General features: G+C 38.6%; 4 protein-coding genes and 1 long non-coding RNA gene across 6 annotated transcripts; 3 read left to right on the forward strand and 2 right to left on the reverse strand.

The window, feature by feature from the left end:
• The first annotated feature begins 55 nt into the window (after nt 1-55).
• On the forward strand, nt 56-782 carry LOC136242576 (uncharacterized). 2 transcript variants are annotated; one of them, XR_010694573.1, is made up of 3 exons: nt 56-253; nt 307-425; nt 481-782. It is a non-coding gene; the product is annotated as an uncharacterized lncRNA (long non-coding RNA). The 2 variants fall into 2 exon arrangements; XR_010694572.1 differs by having other exon boundaries at nt 56-425.
• Nucleotides 783-3,862: 3,080 nt separating this feature from the next.
• On the forward strand, nt 3,863-6,569 carry LOC136243456 (transmembrane protein 222-like). Its single transcript, XM_066034961.1, has 6 exons — nt 3,863-3,935; nt 4,014-4,156; nt 5,600-5,631; nt 5,692-5,779; nt 6,144-6,272; nt 6,318-6,569. Exons 1-6 carry the CDS (start codon nt 3,863-3,865, stop codon nt 6,417-6,419), a joined length of 567 nt encoding a protein of 188 aa, XP_065891033.1. The 3' UTR covers nt 6,420-6,569.
• LOC136242531 (CCR4-NOT transcription complex subunit 6-like) lies at nt 6,460-8,926 on the reverse strand. The gene is made up of 6 exons (XM_066033974.1): nt 8,722-8,926; nt 8,096-8,581; nt 7,976-8,047; nt 7,770-7,927; nt 7,507-7,661; nt 6,460-7,459 (listed from the first exon to the last, which is right to left on the reverse strand). Exons 2-6 carry the CDS (start codon nt 8,568-8,570, stop codon nt 6,688-6,690), a joined length of 1,632 nt encoding a protein of 543 aa, XP_065890046.1. The 5' UTR covers nt 8,571-8,581; nt 8,722-8,926; the 3' UTR covers nt 6,460-6,687.
• A 147-nt stretch (nt 8,927-9,073) lies between these two features.
• On the reverse strand, nt 9,074-10,682 carry LOC136242541 (TAR DNA-binding protein 43-like). Its single transcript, XM_066033986.1, has 5 exons — nt 10,527-10,682; nt 10,243-10,410; nt 9,928-10,190; nt 9,742-9,876; nt 9,074-9,694 (listed from the first exon to the last, which is right to left on the reverse strand). Exons 1-5 carry the CDS (start codon nt 10,648-10,650, stop codon nt 9,185-9,187), a joined length of 1,200 nt encoding a protein of 399 aa, XP_065890058.1. The 5' UTR covers nt 10,651-10,682; the 3' UTR covers nt 9,074-9,184.
• LOC136242569 (synaptobrevin-1-like) lies at nt 10,669-11,445 on the forward strand. The gene is made up of 5 exons (XM_066034019.1): nt 10,669-10,833; nt 10,885-11,027; nt 11,089-11,168; nt 11,221-11,272; nt 11,323-11,445. Coding segments are annotated over exons 1-5 (306 nt in total). The 5' UTR covers nt 10,669-10,831; the 3' UTR covers nt 11,352-11,445.
• Nucleotides 11,446-12,778: the final 1,333 nt, after the last annotated feature.

Raw genomic sequence — 12,778 nt, forward strand, 5'->3', positions numbered from 1 at the left:
ATTGTTGACCAACCCAACGTGGAGTTATCTCTTTTACAGACTATACCCAGTGAGTTATCACAGAATGGGAATAGATACCAATCTAACTAACTAGTGTGCAGTGTGTGTAGTTTAGTGTGTACATTTTGAAATCCACTTTTATGTGTTTGTACACATATTGTACTCCCAACCTATTCACACCATTGTTTTCACCACAGACAAGGGCACACAAGATATCCCTTCTGTTGTGCTAGATGAACTGAAACTACTACGGGTTTGTGTATCGTTACATACCTTGTGTAGTCATCATCATCACTTTCATTTCAGACTCTCCTCTCTACACAAGGAGGTGGCAGTTTTCATAGATGACTACCTCAACAAAAACTCTGGGGTGTTCACCCCTGTGATGCTGTCAGTACAAGCCTCAGATTGACAATGTGGATGAGGTGGTCAAAATTACATCAATTATCATGTCATGTGTGCTATATCAACTGTTCACAGGTTGTTATTGTTATGGATCACTAATGGAAGGTGCTACTAGGTAGAGCTAGTCTTACTACAGTCAGAGGATAAAGAATCAACTATTGTGTATGAACACAACAAGTACCAGAGTACTATAATAAGTACTACCAAGAGTTCATAATATTATATATACAAGTACTATAATATTTGCAAATTACTCTAATAGAACATACACAATGTTAGAGCATACACTACTGCCTATGTGTACAATGCATTTGATGCTATTCCAATGTACATGCAACTTGTTGCTTTATTGCAAGAGAAATCACCAGCTCAAATGAGTTACTGCAATCCCTAGTCTGGCAGGGCCCATCCCCATTGTATTATTTTTCAACAAGAGTCCAATGGCTCTAGCTTGTGACAGACTTACACTCACATACGGACAGTTCATTATGTGATCTAGTTTGTTTACCTGTTTAATGGTACTTGTGCTACTATTTGTGCTTATAGTGGTAGAACCAATCAAATCGCAGTATCCTAAGCATTAATTTTGTGACGTAAACCGCACAACTACCATATTGACTACTATGACCTTACACTATGAGTTCTTCTAGTTACTGCCAATACTGCCATATAAGCAAAGGGGTGGGTGCTGCCATACAATGCCATCTTCTTGCCTACAGCCGATGGACCTATACTTACCATTTTATTTTTGTAATTAAGCTTGTACCTATTAGTTAAATCTATTGATCGTACATTGTTTTACTGTAGCTGTGATGTTCAGCTCCCTGGGATACTAATTAACTAATCTAATTGTAAATTATAATGATCTCTTTTTCCCAGGTGTAACAGCAGTGCTGTCTTCCCAGTATGATAATAAATATAAATAAATAACTTTTAAAATCTATCAGTAACAAGCTTCCTATTCCAAAAATCATCAATAAATAGTCAATCAATCAATTGAACAACTGTGTTGCAGAACAATTAGGAGAATTACTATTTTGTCATGAATGTTTTACAATTTTTTACAATGAATCCTTTTATAAGTGATTTACAGTGGCATTCTCTCCACTGATCGGCGATATACCAGTAATAACAAGATTAAAAATATTTTACTGACAACATCATCTACTCATCAAGTCAGTTCTTATAATTCCTAGCTATTATTTCAAACACTACTTATCCCACCCGCCGCCACCACCACCCTCTCCATTTTGAAATCCCTTTGCCGAAAATGCAGTTACAAACTGATATATTCAGGAAGGTTACAACAATCAATAAATAAATAAACAAATCACAAAACAAGGACAGAGATTGAGATTCTATAGTGCATGTCAATGGGTAAATTGTTCCAATCACGGATAGATCTGGGGTAGTAGCTGAATTTATAGTGATTTGCTCTAGTAGAGTATTCGAATAGTTTAAAATGCGTGGGCGGAACAAATTACAAAACCTGCTTTAAACCAAGCAGGGATAAATAATTTCAACAACTGTGTTGTGTTAGCAATACAACTAATTGTGCTTGTTTGTTTTTACTACAGAACAACGACTGTTCTTGGGTGTGTGGTCCACAATAGAGCGATGTTTTATAAAAACGCGCCGCCAAAAACCAGACTAACAGATTACTGAATCCTTCTAATTTCAACACAAGTGACTAAACAACTAAAATATCTAGGTCCTGTGGAAGCGATTTTTTAAGTTACTGGTTGTATAGATGTTTTATTGAACTTTTAGTAGTTTTTTCGAGTGAAACAAGCTCTTTGAAGGCTTGTATCTGAGTCACTGGGAAGAAACACACCAAAAATGCTTCCACAGGACCTAATAAATTTAATATACAGTATCACTATGCCCCAGAAAAGCCAATAGAGCCTACAGCTTTTGCTGTATTTGGCGGCGGAAAAACATGGTAGTGATAGCTGGAGCTGAGCGATGTCTACGGGCTGGCCTCGGGGCTGGCTTACCTGTGACAGTGTTGCTACAACAAATTTGTAGTGTTCCACCTGCCTCAAACTACACTGTAGCTACATAAAAACATTAAATATGAAGGGTTTCACCTTCATTTAAAACTTTTCACGCTGCTAGACTGGTTTTATGGGCTTCTCAAAAAGTATCGATAGGCATTCAAAAATTTGAATGATTGCCCGTGACTAGAGGAGCTCACCTAATATCGGACGGGCTCCAATATCGGACGCCATTTCTCCTAAACTACAATGAACATTCAAACATTCTGCACATCTCCAAGTAGGCCAATGTTTCATCAACTTGTGTACCAAGTTTCATATCTCTCGGGTTCTTGGTCTCGGTACAGCAGTCTTTTGAAGACAAGTCCGAATAATACGTAAAATCGGAAAAAACGCTCAATTCAAAGACAGCCATTGTTTGCAGATCACACGTGCATTAAATCAAAGTCGCATACCTTCAGATTGTAGGGCTACTCATTTACTTTCTAAATATGTATGGTTTATTTCATTTAAAGTATTGTACTGATGAGTTATAGACCAAAGAAAAGAGGCTGTCACTGGAGCAATAATCGCCCTAACTCAAAATTGTAATCAATGCTTTGAAAATATTTTAAAGTGGATAATTGCATACAATTAATCATTTACAAGTTGTCAAGCAACTTTTCCAATAAATTTACTGTCCTCCAGACTTTACAGGAATACCAAAACCCTCTAATAGAGCAGTCAAATACCCTAATATAACAGTCACCAATTTTTTGCAAAAAGGTGGTGTAAATCAATTCTACATAATGCTGATATGCTTAAAATGTGGTTCTATGTACTTTTTGTTTTAGAGTTTTAGGCTTTCAGCTGAAATGATTGGCTTTTTATGTTAGAGTGTTTGACAGCCATATTAAAGATTTTGCTATTGCTGCAGTCAAATCTGCAGTATTTTATGTCTTTATAGTGTTGGATTTGCAGGAACTAGTGTTTAACAACTTTCAGTACACAATCGAAAACAATCATCCACCTTGTATGCATTTTCAAACCATTTTTTCTGATTTTGAGCAAAAATAGCTAGGGCGATTATTGCTCCAGTGACAGCCTCTTTTCTTTGGTCTATAACTCATCAGTACAATACTTTAAATGAAATAAACCATACATATTTAGAAAGTAAATGAGTAGCCCTACAATCTGAAGGTATGCGACTTTTGATTTAATGCACGTGCGATCTGCAAACAATGGCTGTCGTTGAATTGAGCGTTTTTCCCGATTTTACGTATTATTCGGACTGGTCTTCAAAGGTTGCTGTACCGAGACCAAGAACCCAAGAAATCTGAAACTTGGTACACAAGTTTATGAAGCATTGGCCTACCTGGAGATGTGCAGAATGTTTGAATATTCATTGTAGTTTAGGACAAATAGCGTCCGATATTAGGTGAGCTCCTCTATACCCGTGTCTCACGTGGTGATATTAAGGAATGACTATGACAGAGAACAAACAGAAGGAAATAGCTCGGGAAATAGATGAGGCGAGACAACGCTTTCCGTACTGTATTGTGTGGACCCCGTTACCATTAATATCGTGAGTTAGTAGCTTACATGACGCCTAGTTAATGCCGCTTATTGTAGATGGTTTATACCAATTTTTGGCCACACGGGGATATAGTCTCGTGCCCAGACCGGGCACGAGGTCTGGGCACGAGCACGAGACTACGGGGATATGCACCTCGTCTGGAGTGATAAGAGACTTCGCTGGATCCTACGTTGTCTCGGTAATACAATTGTATATTCTTACAATTTGGTGTACTTTAAACATTGTCCTAAACTCCATTTGTTGCTGTCTATTTTCTGTGTAGCTCGAGGTGTAGCTGTTGTTATAATCTTGTAACGATATGCATACTCTCTTCCTGCATCATACACCATGTACGATAGCACTACAAATGTATCTACTGACCTAGAACTAGTGAACGAGGAGAAGGACCTTGGAGTGTGGTGCACAAGTGATCTCAAGCCATCTCTACACTGCCAAAAAGCTGCAGTCAAGGCTACACAGGTTCTTGGGCTTATTAGGCGATCTTTTAGAATTGACTCTACTGATATGTTTATATTTCTGTATAAGATGTATGTTCGACCACATTTGGAATATTGTGTGCAATCTTGGAGTCCGTACTTGGCCAGAGGCATCGACACCCTTGAAAAGGTTCAGAGACGTGCAACTAAACACCTTCGCGGATTAGCCCACTTGACTTACGAAAGCCGTGTTGAAATTCTGGATCTCTATTCTCTGTATTGCAGACGTCAAAGGGGTGATATGATTGCAACATATAAGATACTTAAACGACATTATGACTTGGACCAAGCCCCATCTACATTTTTTACTTTAAATACTGCTAACACCAGGGGCCACTCTCTTAAGCTTTTTAAAGAAAGATCAAGATTACTTGTTAGGCAGAACTTTTTTACAAATAGAATAGTCAATCTATGGAACTCCTTACCTGACTATCATTTCAGCACCAACAGTTGCAACCTTCAAGCTGCGCTTGGATAATTTTTGGAAGCAATCTAGATATGGGCACCTTCAAAGGCCGTTAGCTTGCCTTGGCATCTACAAGCCCATTAAATAATAATAATAATACCGTAAATTTTCTAATAAACACGTGATTCTTTAACACGTCACAACGGTGACTGGATGTATGGGAAAAGTGCAAATCGCTTCATTGTGTATACAGTAGACCAGCTATGGACGATTCTTCAACAGCAACAAATTCCTCTGACTTGAAAGTATTGTGTTGCAATTGAGAAGCTGTACCCATAGCTTTAGAGGTGAGTTATTGTCTAAGCCACATTCGCTGTCCGTACTTTAATAAATTAATGGTTTTAACTCTAATATCACTGGCAGTACAGCAGAAAAGATTAACAATAAAAAGTTACAACTAGCTACACTAACTAAACTATAGTAACTAACTATGCATGGTACAGCTACACTTTTGCATGGGATTCGCAAGAATCAGTCACCGTTGAGATTTGGCACCGTGCAAGCTTCTTTCAAATAGTTTAGTATGCATATCATCTATTGGGTAGAGGGCTCATGGTGTGTGTTACTTATGACATGATGAGTGTAATTTATCTTGTAATATGCAAAAGGGGTTGATCAAAGAATGTAAACAGCACAACATAGCTACACTTGGGGGACCATGTTGATTTACTTTTTATAGGAGGATAAATTGGCATTTGGAAAAGCAACCAAGTGAGTGACTCCTTGCCGTTGAGACACCAGAAGTCAAACAACATAATTATCCTTTATTAGGTATTGGAGACTATCACCATCAAATTCAGAGATGTCAAGTTGGGATGATGCTGTACATCAAGCATCAGAGGAGTATGGTCACCGAATGGTATGTTGTGGTCTAATGTCACCAGACTATAGTTCTCCACTATCACCAATCCTCCACTTTAACTCTTGCTAACGCTTATTGAAATTAACTATAGTTGATAAGGGTCTTAAGATTTTCCTGCATTGCAAACAAGATGTATTTCTTGGATCCATAGTATATGGCAGACAAAATGTTTACCCCTCAATGGCCTTAAAAAGTCTCTAGCCTCATCCACCAAAACTTATGTGTTACTCTGGACACTCGAAAATAAGTCCCAAAGACTCATTTAGTACGTAAACTTAGTTGGAAAAGATAATCCTGACATATGTTTATTTTATTGATCAAAATTAATGTTAACGCTTGTACTGTGTTTCATCCTCAACAGCACAGCCTTTTCTGTGATAACTGTCACTCTCATGTCGCTCGAGCTCTCAACCTGATGCAATACAATGGATCACACTCTTGGAACATGTTTAAAATCTGGTTCTTTATTTTGTTTTATGGGAAATGTCAGGTGGGTACAATCTTATCAAAATAACCATGCATCTTTGTCTTCTAGTTTTGCAGGGGTTTTGAAGACATGGGTACCTTTCATTCTTGTGTGCACCATCATTGGTATAATAGTGGGATATTCAGTTGGATTGTTTTGACAGTAACTTAAACGTATTCAACATTTCTGTATATTATATACAATATATCTGTATCTTTTATAATTGGACTGTTGTTAATGTCAATACAACTGCCATTCTGTACAAGCTATTATTTTGTTGTAAAGTACAAAAAAAGAAAAAAAAGTACATTTTTTTTAAAACCTTAAGTGTTTAAATAAACCATCTGTTGTTATACAATGCCTAAGGTCTTGTTAATTCAGTTCCACTGATAATTATAATATTAACACATTTCTCTCTTGTATTTCAAAAATTGCTATATCATAATTTGAATGGCTGTGGCCGAATTTCAAATTCGCACAACAGAGGAACGTGGTCTGATGGATGGTGGGGATTAGGACAGCCGATGACTCTATATTCATTAAACCACTCTTTGCTAACAGGACCCAGCAGGGCCACAGGTGCCAAAGTTTCGTAAGAGTAGAAAATGTAATCTAGAATGCCCTTAAAGTCATACGTGTAGTTGGTAAAAGGAAGGTGTTCATTTTGGTATGCCCTCTTTATGGCAAACCGGTGAATCAGTTGAGAACTGTCATGTCCACTACCTGGGCTGACTGCCTGACTGAACCGAGACATAAAACCACCATAGGCTAGATCTTTGAAGTCAGGATGGTGTGTAGGTATCTTACTATCAAGGAGAAATTGTAGCACACCAGATTCTGGTAGTGAGTTGAAGTCACCACATAAGAAGAATGGAATGCCAGGGGCACCATTAATGGAGTTCCTGTAAGGGAGGCCACGATCTAATTGCACCTTCTGTGCGAAGTTATCCAGTTCGGACATCAACATGACTGTTTGAATTAGCTTGACGTCGCTGAACTCTGGGTCCCAATGAATGTGTACATTAGCCACAATGAGATGTTGAAACTGGGTGGAGTTAGATTCACCTCGAAGGGATTCTTTCACTTCTAACAAAGCTGCCTGACCAACATTATCACGTAGCTGTACTCTGTTAACCATATCATCTGAGCCTTCAGCATGAGCCATGGCCAACTTATTGAATTCAATAACAGCATGTTCCAATAGAGAAAACCTGTAGATAACATAGACATAAAGATATATGTAAAAACTAGTCATTACTTTTGTTTGTGGAAAAATTGGGCACAACCATCTACAAACTTCCGTTCATGTTCTCCCATTGTTTTGGCACGTGATTTAGGTGTGAAGATACCATCATACCCTTGTTGTTGCAGTTGAGGCAAGAAAAAGCTATAGAACTGCTCTGTCTCCACTTCCTAATAGAAACAAAAACACAAAAAAAGTAAGTGATTTGCACCCTCATCCTGCTAATGACTTCATCACAAAAAGTGCAAAACCTGTCACATCCCACCCTCAATTATCACCTGTAGTGCCACAATGTCAGCTTGGCTGTCCATGATCTCCTTCAAAATAGCCTGCTTGCGGTACTCCCATGTAAGGGCCCAAGAAGGACAGTACCCATACAGCTGTCTTGTGGCTAACTTATCAGTGAGAATATTGTATGACATGACGTTGAAGGTAGCTGCAGTTAACTACTCTAAGGAGGTCTCTAGGACAATATCTATCATACCTCTTGAGGTTGGTCTCGGTTGACCTGGTGCAGGCAAATTAATCCACTCTCTGTCAGGAGGCCGAGGTGCCACTAAATGTGATACAATAAATTAACAGACAGGCATAGTGTTATACTTACCACTCAGATTATCTAACAAGAAACTGAGTAGCTTGGAAGTTCCATTAGGTTCATTTACCATTGCAAGGATCTCTGGTTGCAGTGGATTCCCTGATAATCCAAGATTTTGTAACAAGAACAGTTTTCCCAGTTCGTATGGCAATACTCTAAGCATGTTATTGTTCAAGAGGAGTTCCCGAAGGTGTGTCATATCTCCTAATTCTGCTGGTAAACTACGTAACTTGTTACCAGCCAAATCCAAACACTGTAGATGACACAACTTGGTGATATCAGGTGGAATACGTTGTAGACTGTTGTCATTCAGGAACAAGGCCGTTAAGTGGGTAAGTGACCACAAGTAAGGACTGAGGTTTCTAATGGGACCTCTGATCTCCATGGCCTCCCAACGGGTCCGCTTTCCCGACTCGGCCTCCTCTCTGGTCATGATACAGTGGCTTCGTCTTGGTGTCTCATAGTGCTTTTCTCCTTTCGGCATTGCTCATTCCCCTACAAATAGAAATCACGGCCTAGCATAGTCTATTTCGGACCAAGTAAACATGGACCAGTTCATATTCATTCATCACACAACACTCGGTAAGTAGACGTAATATGGCATTTATATTATGAATGTATTGTATTACACTAACTTCTACATGAGTCAGCAGCGTCTTCACTAACGTACAGCAACACTGACTCGCACCACAAAACGCTATGTACATTCCTCCATTTTAATATATTCGTGCACATTTACGCATGCGTAAATCAAAATTTAAATTACGACTGATTGCGTCATAACACCATTCCCTCTCTTTTTTTTCTTTTTTTTTTTTACATACACAGAGTACTTTCTTCACTTAAATTCCTCCAATTCTGACTCTCCTCTTTCTGTAATCCAGTCCTCTCAATCAATCCAACTTTACCTCGCAATTTATTCACTCTATTGCTAACCACCTCTGACACCTTCCTTGCTTCTCAAGCTGTTAACTCTCAACACACACATACAATTTTGAAAGCACAAAATATGCCTCTCATGTCTCATCTCACATTTTTACAACAACACACAACAGTATAAATGCTAAGGGAAGCAGCTCTAGCTAAAAATGGCTACTCTCAGTACTCTGATCTCCCAATGTTTGAACGATAGCCAACATACTGGGAATTTGAGAACATCGGGTTCCCCTTACTACTTCCAGATGCAACATACATTGTATGCGCAGGTACCCGAGCTGATGGCACAGTCCTGTGGAACATTCCATGTCCCAATGGCAAATGACTGACGGGCTCCAATTGTCTTCCACCATATCCATAAGGAAGGTAGGAGTCTGACTGAACATAAGGTTCTTGATACTCGTCCTCTGTTTCACCATAGTTTGCTTTCTTTGGATTAGCGGCCGTCACATTAAGAGTCTTCCCACGGAATTCATGAAATGCTAAAGCTGCTCTACGTGCATCTTCTCCATCTTCATATGTTACAAAGCCAAATCCACGGTAATGAGATGGAAGATACACATCTGTTACAACTCCATATTTCTTGAAATGTGTTTCAAGTTCTTTAATAAAGTTTTCGCGTGAAGAGAAAAATGGCAGATGGCCAATAAACAGTTTTGTTGGATGATCAGCCTACACACAATAAATTAATAAAATCAGTTTTACAAATAAGCAAATACCTTTCTTGATTTTTTAATCTCACAAGCTCTTCCACCAATAACATGTTTTGCTTTAGCAACTGCTTGCTGCACCCTGTAATTCTTGAAGCGGACAAAACCAAACCCTCTTGACTGGCCAGTATTGTCTTTCTTGACCTTCATTCATTATCCAATTGCACATATTCTAAATAGTACCCATCACCTTACCTCTACACTTTCTACCTCTCCAAATTGTTCAAAGTACCTTCTCATTTCATCTTCTTCCACCTTATAAGCTAAGCCCAATACGATAAGATCAAACAGAGGTGGCTCCACATCCTCAATCAAGGTTTCTTCTGAATGAGGTGGTTCTAACTGAGATGATGTGTCAACCCCACTGTAGTCTGGTTGAGGTGATTCAATGAGGTTGTGACGAGGATTCTTTGCTGCTCTGTCTTCAACACTCTCATCTATCTTACGTTTGTTGCCGTCTAAAGTAGGTAGCCAGTGTGCCATGTAAGAAACTATGAAAACTTAATTAACCTCCAAACTGAGCAGCTTCATCAACAGTGTGTGTAGGTGGCTGTACAGCAGCTGACTTTACTACAGTATACAGCTTGTCCCCCCAGCCTTCTGATGGAGCATAGATCACATCTTGAACCACCCGTAAAGCTCGCCATGCCCCACTTGATGGGTTGCGATAACGGAGGCCTGTGTGCATACACACATGTACCATAATGGTGTATGTATGAGGTAGGTGTATGTTTGTGTGTGTGCCTAAATGTGACGTAACTGGACGAATTTGTACATGATTTCTACTTCCCTACCGGTAGCTGTCTCAAACTGTGACACTAAAACTGATAGCAATAAACTTCCATCTTCCTCAGTAGGTAACTCTACAGCCTCATCAGCTAAAGACTCGTCCACTGCCACTCGAATATATTGAGACATCCTCACACACCACGCCGTACTAAAATATTGGAATAAACATTAAGTCACGTGAAAATTGCGGAAGGTGAAAAAGGGAAATTCAGTTGAGCTTGGGACAGGCGGAGTGTGAAGGAGAAAAGAATATCAGGAAGATCTTTGCCATTCAGACTAGTTTAATCGTGTGGGAACGTTCTGTGAATAAATGTACGTAAGTTTGAAATGCCTACGCAATAGTTTACTTTGTATCTTTTTTAGGGCGAACTATGGGACATCAGGGGACCCTACGAGGGTACAACACCTACGGGGACAAGTGGATGAAGTTAAGGGCGTCATGTTAGACAACATTGACAAAGTGACGCAGAGAGGCGAGAAATTAGACGACTTGGGTGAAAGAGCAGGTAAACAGTTTCATTTACGTTGCTGCTATGTCCCAGTTTAAATTTGTCAACACATCCCTAGAATACTTAAATCAAAATGCAGAAATGTTTAAGCGTAGTGCAGTTGTGTTAAAAAGAAAATTATGGTGGCAAAACGTCAAGGTATGTTGTCACACAAAAGTATGTGTGTATTCTAGCCTTTCATTTATTCCAGCTGTGGATAATCTTGATCATCATCATCCTTGTGATTCTAATAGTCATCATCAGTAAGTAGTCACTGTATGTACTTGATAACTGTTCATCTTAATTTATCCAGTTGCAATCGTCGTTGCGACCAAAAAGTAGCAACACAGGACCAGACATACTGTAGTTAACATTTGGTTGTTGTAAAGTACTATTGTTGTCAAGTTCATTACCAATGTCGATTCTGCCGCTTATATATCTGGTGTAGTTGGGAGTATTGGGATCATCTACCATGGTATACTGTTAGTATGTTATTTAAAACATGCCACAGATTAGCACCATGTGTTCTTACTGATGTGAAATGATGTCATTGGTTTTGTGTGCCAATGGACATTAAATATTGTTTATAGTTTTTTTGTTTATTTTACCAAATTTCCACTGCATAAACAACAAGATTGTTGCATACTGGTAAATTTTTGTGTAACAATAACTTGCTAAGTCTTAAGAGATTTTTTTTTTGTCAAAGATGTTTTTAGCTACTTTGCTGACCCCATGTCTAACAGGCCATGAAACACTTCTGGATATATAGATAGAATTATGTGATTCCAATATTCTGGTGATGTACTTGTGTATAATAACCTCACACAGAAGGAATTGATATTGTGGCTAATGATGTGAATATATTGAAAGCAACAATATGATATAATTGAACATAAGCCACAATGTAACGATTATTGTTACCCCTCAATACTAGTTATTGGGTCCGATTCAGCAGTATTTGGACAAGTGGTCTCAATAATGATTTCAAGACCCAAGTCTGTTTGGTATACAAGTTTTGCTGAAGCAACTCATCATTTGTACCTAACAGCACTTGGATGCTATGCATTTGGTCAGAAATAAATTGTCATGGTAAGAGCTTTCCTACATTCAAAAAGCTCCCACACATTCACTAGCAGCTGATCTATATTGTTATTGCTAGTATGATCTGTCACCATGTTCATGAGGTATCCACTTCTGTTGCAGACGTTGAATATAGAACCAAATTAGATCTTCTGTGTTATGAGATACAGAGCCTGCATACTTTACACATGCCCTTGCTTGTACTTTGTTAGGATCCTTTACAGATTAAGAGTGATTGAACACCACTGAGCAATTTTTTCCATTTGATTACTGAATATTGGTATGGATTCTAATATCTATGGCTGATTAACTATAATTCTTGGAGGAATAATTAGGCTGGTATATAGCTATCTAGAAACTGTTTACGAACTTGTGGTGGGAGATAGTGATTTTGTTTTCTAAAATACATGTTCAAATTTTTTAGTTTACCCAGCTAGCTAATGGCATAATAACTACAGTAGTAGCTGCGTTGCTGGAATCATTTGTCCTACCACCATTGAGGTGTACTAGTTCTATGACTGAGGGGTCTTATACTATTATCTGTAAAACTTAATAACTTAAGTTGATAGATTGATAGGCTGAGACCTCGGCTGAGACTGCAAACTCAGTATAGCCACATATATAGCTAGGTTAGCATACAATGCACATTATAGCTATTTAATGACAATTGCATTATGCAAAATCACTGT

Source organism: Dysidea avara, chromosome 13 (genome assembly GCF_963678975.1).
Source record: "Dysidea avara chromosome 13, odDysAvar1.4, whole genome shotgun sequence".
Classification (NCBI taxonomy): Eukaryota; Metazoa; Porifera; class Demospongiae; order Dictyoceratida; family Dysideidae; genus Dysidea; species Dysidea avara.

What these genes read in the sequence shown, in the direction of transcription:
- LOC136242541 (XM_066033986.1), bottom strand. Translation starts at nt 10,650, where the DNA reads ATGTCTCAATATATTCGAGTGGCAGTGGACGAGTCTTTAGCTGATGAG. An exon ending in TGAAGCTGCTCAGTTTGGAG is followed by an intron (nt 10,191 to 10,242) that starts GTTAATTAAGTT and finishes TACCTACTTTAG; the next exon opens with ACGGCAACAAACGTAAGATA. An exon ending in AGATTAAAAAATCAAGAAAG is followed by an intron (nt 9,695 to 9,741) that starts GTATTTGCTTAT and finishes TATTGTGTGTAG; the next exon opens with GCTGATCATCCAACAAAACT.
- LOC136242531 (XM_066033974.1), bottom strand. Translation starts at nt 8,570, where the DNA reads ATGCCGAAAGGAGAAAAGCACTATGAGACACCAAGACGAAGCCACTGT. An exon ending in CTTGTTAGATAATCTGAGTG is followed by an intron (nt 8,048 to 8,095) that starts GTAAGTATAACA and finishes TATCACATTTAG; the next exon opens with TGGCACCTCGGCCTCCTGAC. An exon ending in CTGACATTGTGGCACTACAG is followed by an intron (nt 7,662 to 7,769) that starts GTGATAATTGAG and finishes TGTTTCTATTAG; the next exon opens with GAAGTGGAGACAGAGCAGTT.
- LOC136243456 (XM_066034961.1), top strand. Translation starts at nt 3,863, where the DNA reads ATGACTATGACAGAGAACAAACAGAAGGAAATAGCTCGGGAAATAGAT. An exon ending in GCATTTGGAAAAGCAACCAA is followed by an intron (nt 5,632 to 5,691) that starts GTGAGTGACTCC and finishes ATCCTTTATTAG; the next exon opens with GTATTGGAGACTATCACCAT. An exon ending in TGTTTTATGGGAAATGTCAG is followed by an intron (nt 6,273 to 6,317) that starts GTGGGTACAATC and finishes TTTGTCTTCTAG; the next exon opens with TTTTGCAGGGGTTTTGAAGA.
- LOC136242569 (XM_066034019.1), top strand. An exon ending in TATGGTGGCAAAACGTCAAG is followed by an intron (nt 11,169 to 11,220) that starts GTATGTTGTCAC and finishes CATTTATTCCAG; the next exon opens with CTGTGGATAATCTTGATCAT. An exon ending in GATTCTAATAGTCATCATCA is followed by an intron (nt 11,273 to 11,322) that starts GTAAGTAGTCAC and finishes TAATTTATCCAG; the next exon opens with TTGCAATCGTCGTTGCGACC.